The sequence below is a fragment of the Helianthus annuus genome, chromosome 13 (assembly GCF_002127325.2).
Source record: "Helianthus annuus cultivar XRQ/B chromosome 13, HanXRQr2.0-SUNRISE, whole genome shotgun sequence".
NCBI lineage: Eukaryota > Viridiplantae > Streptophyta > Magnoliopsida > Asterales > Asteraceae > Helianthus > Helianthus annuus.
In genome coordinates, this window is record NC_035445.2 from 165,712,743 (window position 1) to 165,735,513 (window position 22,771).

Sequence of the window (22,771 nt, forward strand, 5' to 3'; positions counted from 1 at the left end):
GGGGGATAGATGGATTTGTACTTTAAACCGGTAAAACCGATGATACTATTATTTCGTGTAACAAATCTGTTTGTTACATGATGTAAGTGACCTGCTGCCTATCAAACATTCAAACAATATATGGTCAGTTCGGCAAACTGCTAAAAATGCTACATTTTTTATGTAGATATGTAGTAAGGGCAAAATCTGGTAAGAAGCAATTACCAAAAGATGCTGGTGGCAAAATTGCACATGCTGCACGAGTTTCAATTTACTGGCACAATGAGCTTGCCTTAAATAAGGTAATGTTTTAACATACATATTTGGTTTTTTAGATAATCAAAATATATTCATATGAATTCCAATTGTGGAAAATTGTTGTTTTGAGTGACCTTTATAGTCAAAGTAGGACAGGTAAATGAGCTATAAGCTGAGATGTGACTTCGTTAACCTCACCGAGCTGTGGATACAGCTTGCACATAGGATTCGTGGCGAGAGGGCTTAGACCATGATTTGTAACACTAGCTTGCAATTCATCACCAGCGGTCTCACTTCAAGTCAGACTTTCATCCAATTAATGTGACTTCGATTTAGTATTTTTTTTTTTCATCTAGTTTTGCTGATTTTACTTTATGATTTTAGCTTTTAAATGTGAATCTGTATTTTGTTCATGTAGTACTACTGCTTAATGCCTGTTTCTGTACATCAGTACATGAATTTGTTCTTCAAATTACACCTTCATGGTCACATATCATATCTATATGTGCTCTGTTTTCAACTTAATAAATCCAAATTGGGGGTAGTATGACAAAGCATTTTTATATTTCTGTATCTAGAAGCTGTGAAATAAATGGTAAAAAAATACACATTGTTGTTTTTGCTATTAAGACGATGGAATATCAATGCTCGTTATAAGACCCGAACTTTTCGCTCAGCAGTGTTATGTATGTACGTTTCGTACAGAATTTTTTAAGTATATACGTTTTCGACCCCCGGTTTTATTAAAAAAACAAATTTACTTATATAGAATTTTTAGGTCTAGTGACTTCCGAGCCCCCGGAGGAAATTTTCAAGTTTTGCCACTGCCATGTAGAAACCAGTATTGTTACTAAGGATGTTGATTGACATCATCAAAGCTCTGGATAATAGAAGGTAAAGGTTGAGATACTTGAAGTTATCTATAATTGAGTACATACAGGATACAAGCATATTCAAGTACAGGATTTGACAAATGAAAGTAACCAAATTTTTAATTTTTAAAAATAATTAACTGTTTGTTTTCTGAGAGCAACGCAATTATTAAAAATTAGTGCCGGCCAGCACCTTAATACAAAATAATACACGTTCATTTGATAATAATAATAATAATAATAATAATAATAATAATAATAATAATAATAATAATAATAATAATAATAATAATAATAATAATAATAATAATAATAATAAATACTCCTTTATGAAAAGGAATATTAAAATAATTGGTAAAAGACTCCTTTCTTGTCTCCACTCCTATCTTGTCTCAAATCAACCACTCCCAAATTGTCTCAATTATATATTCATGATATCTTATTTACATTCATAGCATACAGACCAAAAACCACTCTCATTCCAATTTAGCTATTGTTTACTTGTCTATTGTTGCTTTTTTTTACAACTTAAATAATGACCAGTGAATAAAAGATAAAGTTTCCATGAAGAAATTATGCAAATGCTCTATACTGCTAAACTATGTAACAACAAATTCGTCAACTAACGATGTTGATTGAACAGTATAATAAAACGAATAAGAGAAGATTCTATGTTACTTACCTTAATATATTTTTTTAAATCAATATTACTAATTGTTACTATAACTCAACAATCTATTTTTTTCTATAAAACAATAACTATGTTACTAATTAAACAACATTTCTTAAATATATTAGAATATACATGCACACACATATATACTTTGGGGTTTAATTTAAACGAGCCAACGAGCGAGCCACGAATCGCACCTACCTTGGCTCGGGCTCTGCTCGTGTTCTACAAATGATACCAACTCATTTAAAACCAGCCAACTTCGAACTGAGCTTTTATCGAACTTTACGAGCGAGCCTCGAGCCACGGGCTTTTTGAAGCCCTAACTCAGACCACTCCCATCTTATCTCCACTTATGTCTTGTTTACTTGCATTCATAGCATACAGATTACACACCAACTACTCTCATTCCAGTTTCCAGTTTCAAGTAAACCCTCTTCACTGTCTGTTAACAATGGCAGAAGCTCTTCTCAATGTCATCTTTGACAAGCTAACCGATGAAGCCTTCAATAAATTTGCTCGCTCTCAGGAGATTGATTCTAAGCTCAATGACCTGAAGATCACACTGACCCAAATTAAAGCTCTGCTTAATGATGCTTCTCAAAAGGAAATAACCGATGAATCTGTCAGACTATGGCTGAATAGTCTCCAACAGTTGGCTTACGATATCGATGACGTACTCGACGATGTTGCCACCGAAGCTATACATCGTGAGCTGACACAGGAATCAGGATCAGTCATCAGCAAGGTAAGAAAGCTCATGGTCCCAAGTTTCTTCACAAAATTCTCACTAAGTCAAAGTTTGCGTCACAAGTTAGATAGTATTACCACCCAGTTACAACAACTAGAAAAACAAAAGTCTGATCTGGGTTTGACTGTGAGAGATGATAAGCCAAAAAGTACTACTAGAAGAAACGAAACCTCTTTGCTAGAATCTGATGTTGTTGGGCGAGAAGGTGAGAAAGAGAAGTTGATCAACAAGTTGTTGCAGGATGAACCTTCTAAACAAAACTTTATTATTGTGCCCATCGTTGGTATGGGTGGGGTGGGGAAAACCACTCTGGCAAGAATATTGTATAACGATACACGGGTGAAAGATCACTTTGAACTCATGATATGGGTTTGTGTTTCCGACGTGTTTGATATATTCAAAATAAGTGAAACCATCTTCCAATCAGTGGCTACAGAAAACAAGCAGTTTAAAGACATAAATCTGCTTCAAACTGCTCTGAGAGAGCAACTTAAGGACAAAAGATTTCTTGTAGTACTTGATGATGTTTGGAATGAAAACTATGACGACTGGGAAAACCTAGTGCGTCCATTTCATTCTGGGGCTACTGGAAGTAGGGTAATCATGACAACTCGCCAGCAGCAACTGCTTAAAAAGATAGGTTTTAATCATCTAGACCTTCTCGAGAGTTTGTCGCATGATGATGCTTTGTCTTTATTAGCTCGACATGCATTGGATGTAGATAACTTTGACTCGCATGAAACACTTAAACCACTAGGTGAAGGTATTGTCAAAAAGTGTGGTTGTTTGCCTTTGGCTATAAAGGCAATCGGAAGGCTGTTGAGAACGAAGACAGATGGAGAAGAATGGGATGATGTGTTAAACAGTGAGATATGGGATTTAGAAACTGCTAATGAAATTGTTCCCGCCCTTAGGCTAAGTTACCACGATCTTTCTGCCAATTTGAAGCGATTGTTTGCTTATTGCTCTTTGTTCCCTAAGGATTTTTTGTTTGAAAAAGAGGAGTTGGTATTATTATGGGTGGCTGAAGGGTATCTGAATGAGTCACTTGCAAACAAGTCACCAGAATGCTTGGCCCGTGAATGTTTTGAGAAGTTGCTATCGAGGTCATTTTTTCAACCTGCACCTAGTGGTGAACCCTTTTTTGTTATGCATGATCTCATGAATGACCTGGCCACATTTGTTGCTGGAGAATATTTTTTAAGGTTTGATAATCAGATGGAGATGACGGAGGAAGCTTTAGCCAAGTACCGACATATGTCATTTATTCGTGAGAAGTATGTAGCTTTCCAGAAGTTCGGGGCATTTGAAAAGGCCAGAAGTTTGAGAACATTGTTAGCGGTATATGTTGGGGTAGATCAAGGCTCGAAGAAGTTTTACTTATCCAGCAAGATTTTGGTTGACTTACTTCCAGGGTTACCATTACTAAGGGTTCTTTCTTTGAGCCATTTTAATATAAATGAGGTACCAGATTTCATTGGTACATTGAAGCACCTGCGGTATCTTAATCTATCTAAAACTTATATCAAAGAGTTACCAGAGAATGTTGGTAATCTTTATAATTTACAAACATTGATAGTTTTTGGGTGTAAGAGTTTGACCAAGTTGCCTAAAAGCTTTTTAAAGCTAAAAAAATTGCGGCATCTTGACATTAGATATACTCCACTTCTGAAGAACCTGCCCTTGGGAATTGGTGAGTTGAAATGCCTACAGACCCTCACTAGGATTATCATCGGAGGAAACAATGGCTTTGCAATAACCGAGCTTAAGGGGTTGAAGGAACTCAATGGGGAAATTTCCATTGAGGGGTTGAACAAAGTACAGAGCTCAATGCATGCACGAGAGGCGAACTTATCTTTCAAAGGGATTCACAAGTTAGTGTTGAAATGGGATGATGGGTCTGCAAGTGAAACACTTGAGAAGGAAGTTCTCAATGAGCTAAAGCCTCGCAGTGATAAGTTAAAAATGCTTGAGGTTGATTGTTACGAGGGAATGGAGTTTCCAAAATGGGTTGGGGATCCGTCTTTTAATAGATTGGTTCATGTGTCTCTACGCGCTTGTAGAAAATGTACATCTCTACCGCCACTTGGGCGACTACCTTCACTTGAAATTCTAAGGTTTAAAGATATGTCGAGTTGGGATGTATGGTCAACCGATGGTGAGGGAATGTTTCCACGCCTTAGAGAGCTTCAAATAAAAAATTGTCCCAATTTGATTGATGTCTCAGTTGAAGCATTACCTTCACTAAGAGTTTTAAGAATATATAAATGTTGTGAAAGTGTGCTGAGAAGTTTGGTTCGAGCAGCTTCATCAACCACAGAGATAGAAATCAGATCTATTTTAGGGCTTACGGATGAGGTGTGGAGAGGTGTTATAAAGAATTTTGGGGTGATGGAAACAGTAAAAATCATGAATTGTGGTGAAATAAGATACATGTGGGATTCAGATGCAGAGGCAGGTAAAGTTCTTGTAAATTTAAAGGAATTGAAGGTAAGGGATTGTAAAAAATTGGTGAGTTTAGGAGAGAAAGAGGAGGATGAGGATAACATTGGGAGCAACCTCCTATCATCTCTTACGAAGTTGGAGATAGAGTCATGTGAAAGTATGGAGCGTTTGTGTTGTCCAAATAGCATTGAGAGTTTAAGAATCTTTTTGTGTGTTTCACTTAGACATGTCTCCTTCCCAAGAGCAACAACAACAGGTGGAGGAGGGCAGAATCTCAAGTCACTTCGTATATATGGTTGTGGGAATCTAAAATCAATAAATCAACTGAGTAACTCCACTCACCTCACCTCTTTGTCAATAAGTTCTTGTAAAAACATGGAGTTATTTTCTGATCTTCATCAGCTATCAAACCTCACCAGTTTGTGGATATCAAGTTGTGCAAGCATAGAGTCATTTCCTAACCTCCAGCTTCCGAATCTCACAAATCTGGATGTTTGTTTTTGCAAAAACATGAAGGCATTTGGTGACATGCAGCTACCAAATCTAATCAGTTGGAGGATATTTAATTGTGAAAATCTGGAATTTCTTGACCTTCAGCTATCCAATCTCACCATGTTAAAACATATAAGTGTCAACAGTTGTCCAAAGATTGATGCTTCCTTTCCTCGTGGGCTTTGGCCTCCCAATTTGTGTTCCCTTTTTACAGGGGGGTTGAAAAAGCCCATCTCAGAATGGGACAATCAGAATTTCCCACCTTCCCTTGTTCACCTAAGATTATTCGGTGATCCCCATGTCAGGAACTTTAGTCAATTGTCCCACCTTTTCCTGTCTTCTCTTACATCTCTGGGAATAGTCCAATTTGATAATCTGGAATCACTTTCAACGGGACTCCAACACCTCACATCCCTTCAACATCTCAGAATTAGCAATTGCCCAAAGGTGAACGATCTACCAGAGACGCTGTTACCTTCACTTTTGAGTTTGACAATACATGGTAATTGCCCAAAATTGAAAGAAAGGTGTGAAGGAAGAGGCTCCCATTACTGGCCCCGAATCTCTCATATCCCCTGCATCAAAATTGAAGACATCGTACCACCATCTTCACACATCATATCGGATTTATAAAGCCATCACAGCTGATGACTTCGTTGACAGCTGTAATTTTTCCGTCAGGTAACAATTAACATCGTCAAACCTCTAATTACTATTTATTTTCAAAGAAAGACCGGTTTCTTTTTAGTTTGGTCCTGTTTTAATGTTGGAAGCCCAACTGGTTTACAATTAAGGAATAACATAAACTATTTCATAATTCATAGTCTTCATTTGGGTGTTTACCAAAATCTCCCGTGGCCATAAATTTTAAAAAATATGATTTTTAATATATATGTTTTAAGCGTTTTTATATAGATAGTTCTTTTAAAATACATATTTTAGGGCTCGATTTTCACTACTCGCCCAGGGCCCAAAGTTTTTTTAGAATTCTTAGGGACGGCCCTGATTATACCTGTTTTTCAAACAGGTTCGAGTCCAAACCGGTTTTAGTAACGAGAGTAGGATTTGATATACAAATTGGCGGTTTGGGTCGGGTTGGGTTGGGTTACATGATCTGTATACTAAACTGAAGGATCAAATCTTTATCAATTTCTCATACTTGGACTTAACTGGGCCTTTGACTAATCAACAGGGTTAGTAGAAGTAATTTGAGTAAGAGATTCAATGGTTCCATTTTCATTATGACAACTGATAATCTTATACATTACAACTAAATATTGCAGGGACATATAACCATTACATCCTAAAGGATATTCTAGGTGATGGAACACTGGGACAAATGTGAGAACAGAGAGATTTTAGCGGTGCAAGTCCCCGGCATATAATACGATTAAAGGTACATGTTTATTAAATAGCAATTGTTTCTTACATGTTTATCATTGCTAGTGATTGTTTCAAATAAATAACCCTTACATTCTTCTTGTTTCCTCTGTATTCGTTGAAAAGCATTTCCTGCCCTGAATACCCAGTCACCGGAAAAACGACATCAAACAACCGAACGTCACATCAGATGGCTTTGTCGACGGCAGTTTTTTTTTCCGGCGACCCGTCATCACAACCGAACGCTGCTCACACCCTCAGGTGACAATTAACATTGTTAAACCTCAAATTATTTATTTTTAAAGTTTCTGCTCCTCATTTCTTTCTTGTTTGGGCCTGTTTTAACGTTGTAAGCCCAACTGGTTTACAATTAACGAATGTTATTAAGCCCAACATAAACTATTTCATCTATAGAATGTAGTATAGGTGTACATTTGTTTTTTTTTTTTTTTTAGAAAAACAGGCTCGGTTTGGTCAACTTTGGTCAAAACCATTTTGAGTCAAAACCGGTTATGAAGGAAAATATTTGATCCTATACAAATCGGTTTGGGTCTTGTAAAAACCGTTTCTAATATTATCCTGGTTTTCAAACAGGTTCGAGTCCAAACTGGTTTTAGGAACGAGAGTTGGAACTGATACACAAATTGGCGATTTGGGTCGGGTTGGAATTGGTGTGGGTCATGATGAAATTACAACATCAACTAGAGAGGTATGGACAATCTCAAGGGACGGTTTAGAGAAAATCTAAAGTCGAAGGACTAAACGAATAAAATAATAATTAAATGTATTTAATTATTATTTGAATTATCTATTAGTATTAGTTTTATTATTACTTGTTATTGTTTAGTATTTGAGTTAGAGAAGAAATATAATTCGTATTAGTCTAGGATGTTTAGTCTTTAAATATTGAGTCCTTGTAGTCAAGTTTATTAACTCACAACAATTAATAGAAGAAATTTGTGAATCCCATTCGTATTCAAATCGGTTGAAGGCAGTTGGTAAGTTATCCCTTCTTCTAGTTTCTAGTTCTGCACTACTACCCTCGTCTTGTTTCAGTTTTCGACAATCTTTGGCCATGTGACCTTTGATCCTGCAATTATGACACTTGAACGAAACCGTTTTCCTTTGAATGTTTTCTTATTTTCTGCCTTGTCATCTTTAGCGTTTGCTTTTGACTTATCAGATGCTTGGCTTTTCTTGAACCTGTCATTCTTTTGGTATCTTCCTTTGGACTTCGAAGAGATCGAAGCTTACAAAGCTTCGGTTTCATTCTTGATTGATGTTCCACCAAACTGCTTTTTGCTGAAGCTTCCTGACCTGCCAATAATTTTCGTTTAACCTCATCTCTCTGGTTAATGTTTTAACTACGATTATAAAAAATATACTAATTTTCATAGTAATCTAACTTTCTTTTAATAGTGTTTAGAAGGTGTTATGGTTATATTCTTGTTAAAATTAATTTTCAAAACAATGGTTTGGCCACTAATGTCAAAGTGTGTTGTTTGACCCTTGACTAGAGTTGGAGAAAGAAGACATTCTACCAAGGTTTCTGCGTATCAACAACACACATCCAAAGTCACAGATGTTGAAGAATATACAAATATATAGTACGAGTGAAGAAAGCCGAGAAAAGAAAAAATATCTTAATGCAGATTTTAACTCAACTCTCAAGACTCGTATCATGCAGAATCTTCATGAAGATATTAAAAGGTAATAATAAAAGTGAAGTAATACAAATGTTGCAGTTTTTCATATGCTCTTGTTTACTAGGATGGAATATTTAGGTGGAAGGTAACAAATGATGCTTAATCTTTACGTTGATGGTGATATGGAGTTGATCCATGATTTACCAGACTCGTATTTGGAGCAACTAGACACACAGAGGTGAGCTAGAAAATGGTTTAAAACTGAAAAGGGCATAACTTTCATCACATGTGGAGTTATACGTCTCAACGAGCCACGCGCTTGGACAAATGCTTGTCGCCACACGCTTGGACAAATGCAATAGACAAAGCACGACTCACGGGACCCAATTTCGCCATCTAGAGCTCCGATTTTGAACTCAAGGTTTTCCCTGATTTTAGTTATTTTCGTTGGTTTGTAAAAACGTATGGATCTTGAATTAAATAATTATACATTTATTTAGGCTGTTAACTTGGAGGGAGCCTTATTATTGACAAAAGAGGTTCATAATGAAGAAGACTTGCCACTGAAGGAACCCCTAGAGCTTGCGTCTGGTCGCTCATGGGCTAAGTTACCTCTGATGGTAACTTATAACTGATGAAGACTCGGTGGAACTTGCCTCTGATGGCAAGTTAGCCCTAATGAGGATTATGGAACTTACCGATGATGTCAAGTACTCAAGTTACCAGCTGATGAAGATTAAAGGAACCTGCCATTAAGTCAACTTATCTCTGGTGAAGATTTATAAAGAAAAGATGCCACATATCAGCTTATCATTGGACGAAGACAATCTGTTGAGAAGATGTTATACATAATCGTCACTTGATAAAGATTTCTCGTTAAGGAACAAGAGATGCCACATGTCAGTCTATCATCGGATTAAGACGGTCGGTTAAGAAGATGTTATATGTAATTATCAGTTATGTAAATCTCAACAAGATTAAGAATACACGAGTCCGCATTGAATTTTATGCCACTTGACCCCATAGCTTCTTGGGTCAAGCAGTTAAGTGTGAATTCGGTGTGTCAACATATGTTTGCATATTTTAGAGGATCATCTAGGCGGTCAAAGTCAAATTAGGTCAAAGTTTGAAAAAATCGGTCAAAAGTCGCCTATAATCGGACCAAATCGGTCATAACTGGATCATATATTAGTCAAAATTTGACCAAATTGGTTAAGTGAAACGAATTATTACCTTAATTTGAACAAAAAATCAGATGTTACTCCATGATTTTGAACCATTGTAGAGATAACTGGGTGCAATATTCTGATGAAGAAGGAGACGGGGAGCGGGAAAACCGCGTATGATGAATAAAAGAAAGACTAGCAATGAGGTAATAGAATAAAAGATATCATAAAAGTCAAAACTGAATGAAAAAAAAATTATCAAGAAATCATAAAAACCAAACTCATATAAAGAAATTTATAATAAAAAGAAAATTAAAAAAAAACACAGCAAGTCAACCTTCAATCAAGAAACATGATAACATTTAAACTAATGTGTTCTATTTATTTGAATACCATGAAATGATACAAAAGTCCAACCAAATAAATTTTGCTCTATTAGTCACGAATCCAACAATAATACTACTACAATAAATTACATTCGCGCTAGTTAACAAGAACGCAAAGTTCTCAAATGAAGACCACGATGGACCACAAAAACCTGTTCATCGTGTGAGATCCCTATTTCCTCCTTACTTGATGCAACATCATATACCAACAGTTGAAAACAAGATAACTTGTTTTCATAAAGTGCAGGATTAACAAATCAATCATGCGAATATATCAAAACGAATAAGAATTCAAGAACAAGTTTACCACTTTTTGTCTCAATGATCACTCTTCTTTCCCGAACCATAATACTTCTCATACCATCTAACAAACTTCTTCAACCCTGTTTGAAGATCCGTCGTTGGTTTATACCCGAACTCCCTTTGCGCCAAACTAATATTCGCATGAGTAAATGGGACATCACCATTTCTAGGCAACTTCATCACACGCCGTTTCGCTTTCACTTTCAACAACTTCTCCAAAATACTAACAAGATCCGAAACCGGCACAGGCGAAGTATTCCCTAAATAAAAAATTCTAAACTGTGCATCTCCTTTCTTCTTTCCACCACTTCCTGTACTCTTTTCAGTGGTGTCTAAAGCACCTAAACAACCCTTTACAATATCATCAATATACGTAAAATCACGCGCAACCGTTCCATGATTACCCGATTCAAAGACGGGTATCGGTTTTCGTTTCAAGATATCTTTAGTGAAGAAAAAGTAAGCCATGTCCGGTCTACCCCACGGTCCATAAACTGTAAAGAACCTCAAACCCGTTAAAGACAACCCGTAAATGTGATTATATGTATGCGCAATTTCTTCACCCGTTTTCTTCGTTGCAGCCTATAGGCTCGTGGGTTGATCCGTTCGGTCCTTTTCCGAAAAGGGTACTTTTGTATTCAACCCATAAACAGAACTAGAAGATGCCCAAACAATAACAGGCTGTGGATTTGCATTTTTGCATACTTCAAGAACATTAACAAAACCCGCAATGTTACTATAAATATATGATTTTGGATTCTGCATTGCGTATCTAACACCAGCTTGAGCAGCTAAATACATCTCATGAGTAAAATGTATTACCTCAAAGAGTTTGGTCAGCAAAACGGTGTCGTTTATGTCCCCTTCCACAATGAAAATCCCATTTTTTCCAACAAATGTTGACGCCCTTTTGTGGGTAGGATCGTAATAATTGTTACAATTGTCTAACCATAAAACGTAGTCAACGCAGCGTTTCAAGGCGGCGCTGACGTGGATTCCGACGAAACCGTCTGCTCGGATGCCCAAAACAGAGTACCCTGTTTTCGATCGGATGTTAACTGATGAATTGACTGTTTTTTCCCATCTGGGTCCCTATACACACACAGCTCCCAGTTTAACCTAATCCAACAGAGAGTGAGTGGTCAGTAGGTCAGCAGGTCACTCGTTCAAGGGTATGTGAAATTTATACACATATAAACATGAGTCTAGGTCGCTCATGGGCTAAGTTATAACTGATGAAGAATTAGTGGAACTTGCCTGTGATGGCAAGTTACCATATGATGAAAATAAAAGGAACTTCTCACCAATCTGGTGAAGATTGATAAAGATTTCTCGTTAAGGAACAAGAGATGTCACATGTCAGTCTATCATTTGAATAAGACAGTCAATTAAGAAGATGTTATACGTAATTATCACTTATCTCAACAAAATTATGGGTCAAGCAGTTAAGTGTGAATTCGGTGTGTGAACATATGTGTGCATATTTTAGAGGAAATCTGCAAGTAACCCTCTTCATAGCTAGAGTGTTAGCTAGGAAATTGCCTGTAATTTTTTATTGTATTATGAAACCTTGTGCTTAAAACAGTGATACCTGAGATATCGATTAACTAATATTCCATTGCAAACTAACTAATAATCGATCTAGGGTATTCGCTAAGTCTTAGTTTGATTGTGATCCACACAAAGTCAATCTCCCAACAAATTTGTGTCCTAGAACATGTAATTCTCTTGGTAGTAACTCAAATGGTATCCATTCATGTTGCATTATCTCTTATAAAGATTACAAAAATATTGTCCATTCATGGATCCAGTATCCAGAAAAAGAAAGACTAGCAATGAGGTAACAGAACAAAAGAAATCATAAAAACCAAACTCATATCAAGAAAATTAAAAAAAAAGAAAATAAAAAAAACACAGCAAGTCAACCTTCAATCAAGAAACATCATAACATTTAAACTAATGTGTTCTATTTATTTGAATACCATGAAATGATACAAAAGTCCAACCAAATAAATTTTTCTCTATTAGTCACGAATCCAACAATAATACTACTACAATAAATTACATTCGCGCTAGTTAACAAGTACGCAAAGTTCTCAAATGAAGACCACGATGGACCACAAAAACTTGTTCATCATGTGAGATCCCTCTTTCCTCCTTACTTGATGCAACATCATATACCAACAGTTGAAAACAAGTTAACTTGTTTTCAGCAGTGTCTAAGGCACCTAAACAACCCTTTACAATATCATCAATATATGTAAAATCACGCGCAACGGTCCCATGATTACTCGACTCAAAAATGGGAATCGGTTTTCGTTTCAAGATATCTTTAGCAAAAAAAAATAATCCATATCTGGTCTACCCCAGGGTCCATAAACCGTAAAGAACCTTAAACCCGTTAAAGACAACCCGTAAATGTGATTATACGTATGCGCGATTTCTTCACCCGCTTTCTTCGTTGCAGCGTATAGGATCGCGGGTTGATATGTTCGGTCTTTTTCCGAAAAGGGTACTTTTGTATTCAACCCATAAACAGAACTAGAAGATGCCCAAACAATTGCAAGCCGTGGATTTGCATTTTTGCATACTTCAAGAACATTAACAAAACCAGCTATGTTACTATGAATATATGATTTTGGATTCTGCATTGCGTATCTAACACCAACTTGAGCAGCTAAATGCATCTCATGAGTAAAATGTATTACCTCAAACAGTTTGGTCAGCAAAACGGTGTCGTTTCGTTTATGTCCCCTTCCACAATGAAAATCCCATTTTTTTCCAACAAATGTTGATGCCCTTTTGTGGGTAGGATCGTAATAATTTACAATTGTCTAACCATAATACGTAGTCAACGCAGCGTTTCAAGGCGGCGCTGACGTGGATTCCGACGAAACTGGCTGCTCGGATGCCCAAAACAGAGTACCCTGTTTTCAATCGGATGTTTACTGATGAATTGACTGTTTTCCCCATCTGGGTCCCTATACACACACAGCTCCCAGTTTAACCTAATCCAACAGAGAGTGAGTGGTCAGTAGGTCAGCAGGTCACTCGTTCAAGGGTATGTGAAATTTATACATATATAAACATGAGTCTAGGTATATATCAACATCCATATAACCTATTATTTACAAACTGTTTTTCTTTGAATCATTTAAATCAAAAACCTTTACTTTTAGGTTCAAGAACCCTAATTTAGTACTCATCCACAATTTAGAGATGAAAAATGAAACCAGTTGACCCAGAGCAATTTTCTGTCATGAAGAAAAAACGAAAGTCATGAAAAAAACGAAACCAGTTGACATGAATGTCGATTTAGTATACAAAAGAAGTTCAGCAATACACATGATCAATTTTCTGTTTTTATTAGAAAAAATTACGCTACATACACACAAAGTCATGAAGAAAAAAACGGAACCAGTTGACCCAGAGCAGTAAAACAAGTTGAAAAAAGTCAAAGTCAATTTAAGAGTTTTTATGTTCCCTCGGTTCAGCTAGAATGTATTGTCTATCAAAATTTATATATGTATTGTCAAACCAGTTGGCAAGCATGCATGTTTTCCTTCTCCAAACCCCACAAGTAAATTTATATATGTAAAAAAAACATTTCATCTTTAGAGAACTGAAAACTTCTCTGAATTACACTTGCTAAACAAACAAAAAGTGGCTATACACCAGTGGAGGCCAGAAACGGGTTGGTTAATACGGGTCAAAGGGATCATGTTGACCAAGAAATATTCTAATTTATTCAGATATACATGTAAGCCTATTTGTTATCGAGTAACCGCTAATTTCTTTGTGGGTTCTCAAATAAGAAGCCAGCTTAACTGACTTTTTTAGTGTTTGGTTAAAAAATGTGACTTTGTTTCTTACTTTCAATTCCAGATTATCTAATGTCTAACTAAAAAAATAGTTAAAAAATTATACCCTTTCTTCTAAAGTTCTAATGTGGTAGTGTCAATCACATGAAAGTGTACTCTTAAAAGAAGGTAAACATATCTACAGATGTAATGTTATTATTGTTATAACCCCTTACTCTAACACCAATACCATCCATAAAGCGTTAAATGTTTATTTTGCTCATTTTACCTATTAATTTCATAGATAAACAGAGCTTGGCTAACATTTAAGTCCCTGAATTTTACAACTTCTATCATAAGCTTGTTCAAGTTTTTTTTCAATACTTTCATATCGAGGTGTGAATTCTTATTATACTGTAACATTACCACAAGAAAAATATGCTTCATAGTTCACCAACAAAAATCAGCATGGAATATAATAACCATCCATAACCCAATTACTTATGAATGAATGATTAGTGGTGTAGTTAAACACTGAAAACAAAGTCGTTTCAGAAATTGAAACAAAAAGGGGCATCTTTCATTGAAGCATTAAACCAAACACCTGGTGTGCATGTAAACTCAACAGCTAAAATCTCCCCCAAAACAAGCAAAAACAAAACTAACAAACGTACAACAGCGCAACATACGTCCCCAATTTCACATGCACAAAAAACCCCCACAAAACACCCGCTAGTTCATAAATCAACCTAGCACAAGAAAACCCTAGTCACAAATAGAAGAAATATACGATTAAAAACAAACCCACAAAGGGGGCAAAGATTAAAACCAAAACAGTAACTAAAACGGAGGTAGTGATTATGGGGGTTCGAACGCATGCACCTGGAACAAGGAAGGGGCTGTGGTTTTCAAAAGTGCGTCGACGTTTTAATATACTGCAGAGTAAACTTCCATTTTGTTTCATTTGTTTGGTCGTTTTAACCGTTTTGCTCTAATCTTTTAAAAACAGCTATTTTCCTCCAATAGTTTATTATGTTTTCCAATTTTGCTCTCCGCCTCTAACTCTATCCAACCGGGTATATTTGATATTTTTAATTTTTAGAAAGGGGATATATATAGATTAAATTTTGGATTGGGTATATATGTAACTTATAAACTTTGTAGGGGGTATATGTAATTGCTCCTTTTGGTATAAGTTGGATGAAGTTAGTGTGGTTGATCAAAATCGTAATAAAATCAAAAAAAAAAAAAAAAAATTCTAAACGTAAATTGCAAAACATTTGAATTTCATAAAATATAGAAATAACCACTAAGCTACAAGGACCAAAACCGCAATTTACTACTTACTTTGTTTTAGTAACTCTATTATCAAATGAAATTTTTATGAATTTTACAAATTTAGCTTTACACAGTCAATTAACGGTAACTCCTAATATTAAGTTGGGCTTAAGTGACTTGTTTAAGAAGCTGGACTCAGCCCAACTTGATCTGATCTAATTGTTTTCGCCATCAAAACACACTACCACCACTAGAAATACTCCTAAAATCAAAATGGCGTCGGATTATATTATTAATCATAGCGAGAGACACGTGTAAAAGTTGTAAGTACAGTTTCCATTCACTTCATGACCAACAATCTCACTTCAAGTCTGATTTTCATTCATTCAATGTAACTTTGCTTAACCTAACTTACATATTACATGTGATTATGTAGTTTGTTCATCAAGTGTTACCTGTTTTACTTTATGATTTGAGTTATTTATATAGACTATGCAATGTATATTTGAACAGTTTAACTTAAATATTGTGTAACTGATTATTTTAGATATATGTATACAACGAACATGGTCGTTTATGTTCGTTTGGTTCATTTACAAATCTATGGTCAACCATTTGTATATCTGATTACCAAAATCATGATGAACCGTTACACATTTTGATTTTATCAAATTAACTTTTTATTATAGTTTAAAAGTGTAGGTTGACACCTATTAGATGACTAAACATCAAATATAACATAAGAATATAAGATGTAAAAGCAATATATTATTATAATGTTAATGCATTTCCAAACAAACTAGTGAAAGCTCTCTTGTGCCATGCAACCAAAAACATTATTAGAAAAAAAAAACTATTTAAAATAGTATCACTTTATATTACATAATACTTGTCTTCCAAAAGGGTATTGCCATATTTTTACATCGATCGAAACCATAATAATGAATACTGATACAAATGGTCTATCGGTGCCTCTGTACGGTTTGTTACATTACCAATACTTGGTATAGTTTATGAAATGACTTGTATGACATATCGAAACCACAAACCATTGTTCGCTCAATATAAATTTAGTTTTGGACGATATTGGGTAATGTTTACCATACCAATAAAAGAAACCATAAAAATTGAAATAGGGAACGATATTGATTTTGTCTGGTTGGTACCAAAACCTAGAATCGCTTACGATACAAAAAAAAGATATATTATTTTCAGTACAACTTTGTTTTCTATAAAATTTGTAGACTTTTTAAAATAGTTGAATAAGGCAAGTTATTGGAAAAAAAAAACAAATTAAAAGATAGATAAAACTTTTATTAAAAACATTAACGTTTAATGTTATTACTAGAAAGCATAGTAAAGGAAGTCTAAATTCTAAAAGAGTGTTATATTAATATTAAGTTGGGCTTAAGTGACATGTTCAATAAATATATTAAGATTAAGTTGGGCTTACGTGGACTTGTTTAAGAAGTGGACTGGGCCCAACTTAAGTAGCAATAGCCCTCGAACCTGTTAATCTTTTATCTTCCCGACGAATGGAGTTCACTTCCGGCCTTCATGCCGCCGTCGCCGGTTCAGACTACCACCACCGGAATTACTTCCGACGAAATCGAAACGACGTCGGAGAAGAATATTATTATTCATACCACCGAGTGAGACGAACGTGTAATACCCGTAATTACAGTTTTCATCACCAGCAGCGGTGCATGTAAATTCTGTTAACCTAATTCAGTTATAAGTAGAATGCCTGTTTCTTATTTACATGAATTTCTAATTCATATATGTATATACGTGTTCATGTATCTATCTACTAACTAGTTTATATTGGTTCAATTTATATGTATCTATGTCTCCTCTGTTTTCAACCTAATAAATCCAAATTGGGGGTGGTATCACAAAGCATTTTCATGATTCTTTATTTACAAGCTGTGAAATAAATGGAGCGATCTTCATCAACAGTGTTGTTTTTGCTATGAAGACGATGGAATATAGATGCTCGTTATAAGACCTGCTTCACTGATTCTCGGGTTTTTTTCTCAAAAGCTTTTCTTTTTCTTCTCTCTAAATCTGAGATCATCACTCTCACACAAAATTGATTCTTAGAAAAATCTCACCAAACCACCATATTAGAAGCTTACAAATTCTCCTCTACTCTCGTCTCCTTTACGCACTATCTCTGTGTTCCGGTAAACTAGCTGACCACCATAAAGTGTAGATGATCACTCAATGGCCAACAGTTAGGAACCCAAACGGGTCGACATATGCGAGAGATCAGGTGGAGCAATTACTGAATTGAAACCGCATGAATTACGAATTGTGGCTGCCTAGCCAGAAGTTTAACTGAATTTTGATTTGTATTTATTTGCTTTTTTTTCCAAAATAGAACTGTATTCTTTTAAGTTTAACTGAATTTAATTTTTCAATTAAAATAAATTTCTATTCAACATCTGTTGCAATTTCTATTTCTATTTTAGTTAAGAAAGCAAAGGTTTTACCATAGAGAATAGAGATTCTATTACTGCTGGGTGCAGACATCAATCTTTAAAATGACCCGTTCTGACGCGAACCCATTTTGACCCGAACCCAATCTGACCCGAACCAAAATGACCCTTTCTTTAACATGACCCGCACCCATTCTGACCCAAACCCGTTTCGACCCGTCACTTCACCCAGTCTGACCCGCCCATTTTGCCAGGCGTAGGTATCAGTGTTATTATTGTAAAGTATGTTTAAGGTCTTAATTGTATAGTTATTATGTAAGGGGTTTAGGGTGTCATTTAAGTAAATCGGTATATCTCAATGCCTGCGTCCATTGTTTCACGCCGGTTCAATATGTATAAGTAGTGAACGATTGTCAAACATCATTCAGTAATCAGAAATTTAGTTTGTGTAAAATTCATTTGTTAATTTTTGTTCTTATTCTTTCAATTCAATTAATTGTGTCTGTGATTACCAACAACCTTGGGCTATAGAATCTCAGCTTGTTAAAATGTCTTTTTATCATAGACCGTCCAAGTATGGATGGAAACCCGAAATCTTGAAGAAAGGTGTAATGGAAGAGGGTCCCACTATAGTCTGCAGGCCCATCATCTCTCATATCCCCTGCATCAACACAAGAGACTACTACTGGTACTTGTTTACTAAATACACTCTTGACTCTTTCAATATGCATAAATTAAATATTTTGTTTTGTTTTCATCCAGGAAGCAAATGTTACAGCATGACAAATGGTTTATTTGGACAAATATGTGATACATTTAATGCCTTTTTTTTAACTTCCTTTCACGGTATATACTGATCTCCTTATAAAAAGCGCGCCTCAGCGCGAGGCACACTAAGGCGCAGCTTCTGGGGCTTTTTCGCTCAGCGCCTTGTGTAATTACAAGAAGCACCCAAAAGGCACAGATTTTTGGGATTTTTTGGGGGCTTTTTGGCTTGAGGCGCGCGCCTCATGTATCTGAGGCGTTTTTCTGCAGAAAAAAAGTTGTACCTTGGGTTTTTTGACTTGTACATTTAAGTAAAATGGTATAAAAGCCTTATTTATAGCTAAATATAGGTTAAAGGAAGTTAAAACCTATGGGATATGTATGGGATATATAAAAAGAAATATATAAACACCTTGCACCTCGGGTACGAAAAGCCCACCGCTTTTGCGCTTTGCGCCTCAATTTTAGACCTCGTCGCTTTTGTGCACCTATCGCTTTTTAAAACCAAGGTTCAGATAGGGATTGTTATTTGTTTATTCATTTGATTTTTAACACGTTTTATTAGTTCATATGGTTTTAGCTTTGAATGCTTTAGAACACATTCCCTAACTGGATGCCAATTTTATTATCCTTTTTTGCAGCTTTATGAACCGAGTCTTTTTGGTGATTGTTTTTTAGATTAAAAGCACAACCTTTCAACTTGGTGATTATACAATTTGATTCGATTTGATTTTCACTTTGAAAGTTTTGGCAAACGTGCCTTAATCGGATTTCCGTTTGTTTAATCCCTTTGCTTTTAGGTATTTATAACGTAACTCTGATATTATGTTAAAATTTGCAGAGATTAATACAAAGCTAAATAGCAGAGTACAACAAAACAACCAACATTCAATGAAGCAGCTAAACTTATTTTCTACAAACGAACCCGCAAATTGTACTCCAATACTTCCAAGCCAACTTACAAAATGTGGTTGAAACTGTGAAAAGGTAAGAGTTAGTTCATATTATGCCATTTTTCTAAGTGTATAGTGCATGATTTGTTGTTATGGTTTTGTCAAAGCTAGCGATTTTATTCTCATTTTAAAACTTACAGGAATAGCCCCTTTATTTGAAGCATGTAACATCATCAGTGGTCATTTTATATAAATAAAATAGTGCTATTAATCCTGCATGTCGCGGCAGGCGGGAACTTGATTGGTTTCGGTCTGGTTTTTGTTTTGTGCTCTAACTGGATTTTGGTGTTTTTATTCCCTTTTACTTGTTCTATAATCAAGTTTAAAAAAACGGAAACGAGTTTCGAGGCGTTTTCCCTTCACCTCACGAGGCAAGCCTCTTGGCGAACCGAGGCGTAAGCCCGAGGCGGAATTAGAAAAATATAAAATTATATATCTTATAAAAATAATAATACTTACTAAATTCATCATCAAAAACACACATAAAAAAGACGTAAATTGCTTGAAATTGACACAAAAGTCAAAAATATCAAAAATAAATATTAAAAACCCTTGAGGCACACCTGTTTTCGCGCCTCAGCCCTTCTGAGGCGCACATACAATAAAACCCCCTGGCGCGCCTCAGAATTGTTATTTGGGCGTTTCGCCTCGAGGCGCGCCTGAGGCGCACGCCTCAGCTGTTTTTTAAAACCATGTCTACAATGGCGACTTTTCAAGTTCAAATTGATAACCAGGTCATCAGATTACATATTATATAGAAAGAAAGGGGACGATGATTTTAGATTTTGGAGTTACAAAGCTCCTCTAACTTCTTTCATTTCACCGAATTAACCATAAAAAAAGTTATTTAGGTGGTATGACTATGCAATTGTGTGTTCATTTACACTAAATTATGTTAAAAAAGAAAGGCATTTAGCCTTTTGATTCACAGTTAATAATATTAAAACATTGAATGAAAACTAAAACAAAGTTGAAGGGTCAAGTTTGCCAATTATGCAAACTTAATATTAGTCTATTGTCATTCCAGCTCAATAAAACAATTTCTTTAATCGGCCGGGCTGTGGGTGTGACACAGCAATAAAACAGTTCTTTTTTAACAATAGGCAACTTGACATTAATTATAAATTTATAATCCATAAAATATAATAAAAAGTACTAAACAAAAGAAGTGTTAAAATATGCTGACCAAGAACATATAAAATCAGTATAAACAGCTGTGAATTTAATCAATATCACACATACTAAACACAGCAATAATAATTACCTAAACGCGTATGCAGCAAGCAGTCGTAGACGATATAAGTTACCAGCTTACTAAACACTGCAATAATAATTACCTAAACCCGTATGCAGCAACCAGTCGGAGACTTGCCAGTTTACATTAGTTTGGGCAAATTTACAACAAATTAGGGTGTAAATCAAGAAGGAGTTTAGAACACATATCGAGACATTCATATATGCATAAGAATTAGAAATTGGATGAACTTAAAGATTTGTGTAAAAGGAATGAGAGAGAGGTTGTCATGTGGCTGCATTAATTAAGTTGCAAAAATAAAAACACAGTCTTCAACAAACAGAAGCATATTAACATATTCATTCGTAAATCGATGACCATAATTACAGCCACAATACACGGGAAAGCATGTGCATGTAAAGTAACCGTTGGCAATTGACATTAATTTAATCCATTAAGTATTATAAAACGTACTAACCAAGAGCTTGTCATGTGGCTGACACCTATACCTTACAAAATAATTGTTAAAAAATGTCCACTAGCTAAGCAAGAACATCGATACAATCACTATAAGCAGCTGTGAGTTCTATCAGTATCTACACTCTTGTCATTCTATCAATATCACACATACCAAATATTCTCCTTTTTCATCTTCACTGTCTGTTAACAATGGCTGAAGCTGCTGCTGCTGCCCTCGTCAAAGTCATTTTTCAGAAGCTAGCCGATGAAGCCTTCAAGAAATATGCTCGCTCTCAGAACATTCACTCGGAGCTCAAGCAATTGGGGATCACGTTGACCCAGATCCAAGCTCTGCTGAATGACGCTTCTCACAAGGAAATAACTGATGAATCTGTCAGACTATGGCTCAATAGTCTCCAACATCTGGCTTACGATATCGATGACGTACTTGACGAGGTGGCTACCGAAGCTATGCATCGTGAGCTGACACCGGAATCAGAAGCAAGCACCAGCATGGTAAGAAAGCTCATCCCAACTTGCTGCACAAAGTTCTCACTAAGTCATAGGTTGAGTCCCAAGTTAGATGGTATTACCACCAAGTTACAGCATCTAGAAAAACAAAATCCTGGTTTGATTGTGAAAGGTGAAAAGCCAAAAATTAATACTAATAGAAGAAACGAAACCTCTTTGCTAGAATCTGATGTTGTTGGGAGAGAAGGTGAGAAAAAGAGATTGCTCAACCAGCTGTTAGTAGGCGAATCATCTAAGGAAAACTTTAGCATCTTACCCATAGTTGGTTTGGGTGGAGTGGGAAAGACCACTCTGGCGAGAATATTGTATAACGATACGCAGGTGAAGGATCACTTTGAACTCATGGCTTGGGTATGTGTTTCCGATGAGTTTGATGTATTCAAATAAGTGAAACCATCTTTCAATCTGTGGCTACAGAAAACAAACAATTTAAAGATACAAATCAGCTTCAAACTGCTCTTAGAGAGCAACTTAAGGACAAAAGATTTTTAGTAGTACTCGATGACGTGTGGAATGAAAACTATGACGACTGGGAAAACCTAGTGCGTCCATTTCATTCTGGTGCTACTGGAAGTAGGGTAATCATGACAACTCGCAAGCAGCAACTGCTCAAAAAGATAGGTTTTAATCATCTAGACCTCCTTGAGAGTTTGTCGCATGATGATGCTTTGTCTTTATTAGCTCGACATGCATTGGATGTAGATAACTTTGACTCGCATGAAACACTTAAACCACTAGGTGAAGGTATTGTCGAAAAGTGTGGTTGTTTGCCTTTGGCTGTAAAGGCAATCGGAAGGTTGTTGAGAACGAAGACAGATGGAGAAGAATGGGATGATGTGTTAAACAGTGAGATATGGGATTTAGAAAGTGCTGATGAAATTGTCCCAGCCCTTCGGCTAAGTTACCATGATCTTTCTGCCGATTTGAAGCGATTGTTTGCTTATTGCTCTTTGTTCCCT

At 35.8% G+C, this 22,771-nt stretch overlaps 3 protein-coding genes and 1 long non-coding RNA gene across 7 annotated transcripts in view; 3 read left to right on the forward strand and 1 right to left on the reverse strand.

Moving 5' to 3' along the window:
* The first annotated feature begins 2,097 nt into the window (after positions 1 to 2,097).
* The window catches only part of LOC110900282 (putative disease resistance RPP13-like protein 1), a 52,757-nt gene continuing 32,083 nt past the window's right edge, over positions 2,098 to 22,771 (forward strand). Inside the window, exon 1 of the mRNA XM_035981730.1 lies at positions 2,098 to 4,901. Coding sequence (XP_035837623.1) covers positions 2,138 to 4,901 — 2,764 coding nt within the window. The 5' untranslated portion in view covers positions 2,098 to 2,137. The remainder of the gene's footprint in view (positions 4,902 to 22,771) is intronic.
* LOC110900290 lies at positions 6,041 to 9,550 on the forward strand. 3 transcript variants are annotated; one of them, XR_002570894.2, is made up of 7 exons: positions 6,041 to 6,151; positions 6,754 to 6,866; positions 6,977 to 7,111; positions 7,445 to 7,559; positions 8,368 to 8,560; positions 8,621 to 8,917; positions 8,997 to 9,550. It is a non-coding gene; the product is annotated as an uncharacterized LOC110900290 (long non-coding RNA). The 3 variants fall into 3 exon arrangements; XR_004876537.1 differs by having other exon boundaries at positions 8,635 to 8,917; XR_002570891.2 differs by lacking the exons at positions 6,041 to 6,151; positions 6,754 to 6,866; positions 6,977 to 7,111; positions 7,445 to 7,559; positions 8,368 to 8,560 and having other exon boundaries at positions 8,567 to 8,917.
* Positions 10,024 to 22,771, reverse strand: part of LOC110897521 (UDP-glucuronate 4-epimerase 2-like) — a 49,385-nt gene continuing 36,637 nt past the window's right edge. Inside the window, exon 2 of the mRNA XM_035981735.1 lies at positions 10,024 to 11,470. Within this exon, the coding sequence (XP_035837628.1) occupies positions 10,367 to 10,819 (453 nt within the window). The 5' untranslated portion in view covers positions 10,820 to 11,470 and the 3' untranslated portion in view covers positions 10,024 to 10,366. The remainder of the gene's footprint in view (positions 11,471 to 22,771) is intronic.
* On the forward strand, positions 16,933 to 19,732 carry LOC110900287. 2 transcript variants are annotated; one of them, XR_002570890.2, is made up of 3 exons: positions 16,933 to 17,137; positions 18,436 to 18,558; positions 19,477 to 19,732. XR_002570890.2 is itself a non-coding variant. In XM_022147189.2 (3 exons), exons 1-3 carry the CDS (start codon positions 16,965 to 16,967, stop codon positions 18,679 to 18,681), a joined length of 345 nt encoding a protein of 114 aa, XP_022002881.1. In that variant the 5' UTR covers positions 16,933 to 16,964; the 3' UTR covers positions 18,682 to 18,717. The 2 variants fall into 2 exon arrangements, 1 of the variants encoding a protein (XP_022002881.1); XM_022147189.2 differs by lacking the exon at positions 19,477 to 19,732 and adding an exon at positions 18,633 to 18,717.

Coding starts and splice junctions, on each gene's coding strand:
- LOC110900287 (XM_022147189.2), top strand. CDS start 16,965: ATGGAGTTCACTTCCGGCCTTCATGCCGCCGTCGCCGGTTCAGACTAC. Junction 17,138..18,435: donor CATCACCAGCAGCGGTGCAT/GTAAATTCTGTT, acceptor TTTTTATCATAG/ACCGTCCAAGTATGGATGGA. Junction 18,559..18,632: donor AACACAAGAGACTACTACTG/GTACTTGTTTAC, acceptor GTTTTCATCCAG/GAAGCAAATGTTACAGCATG.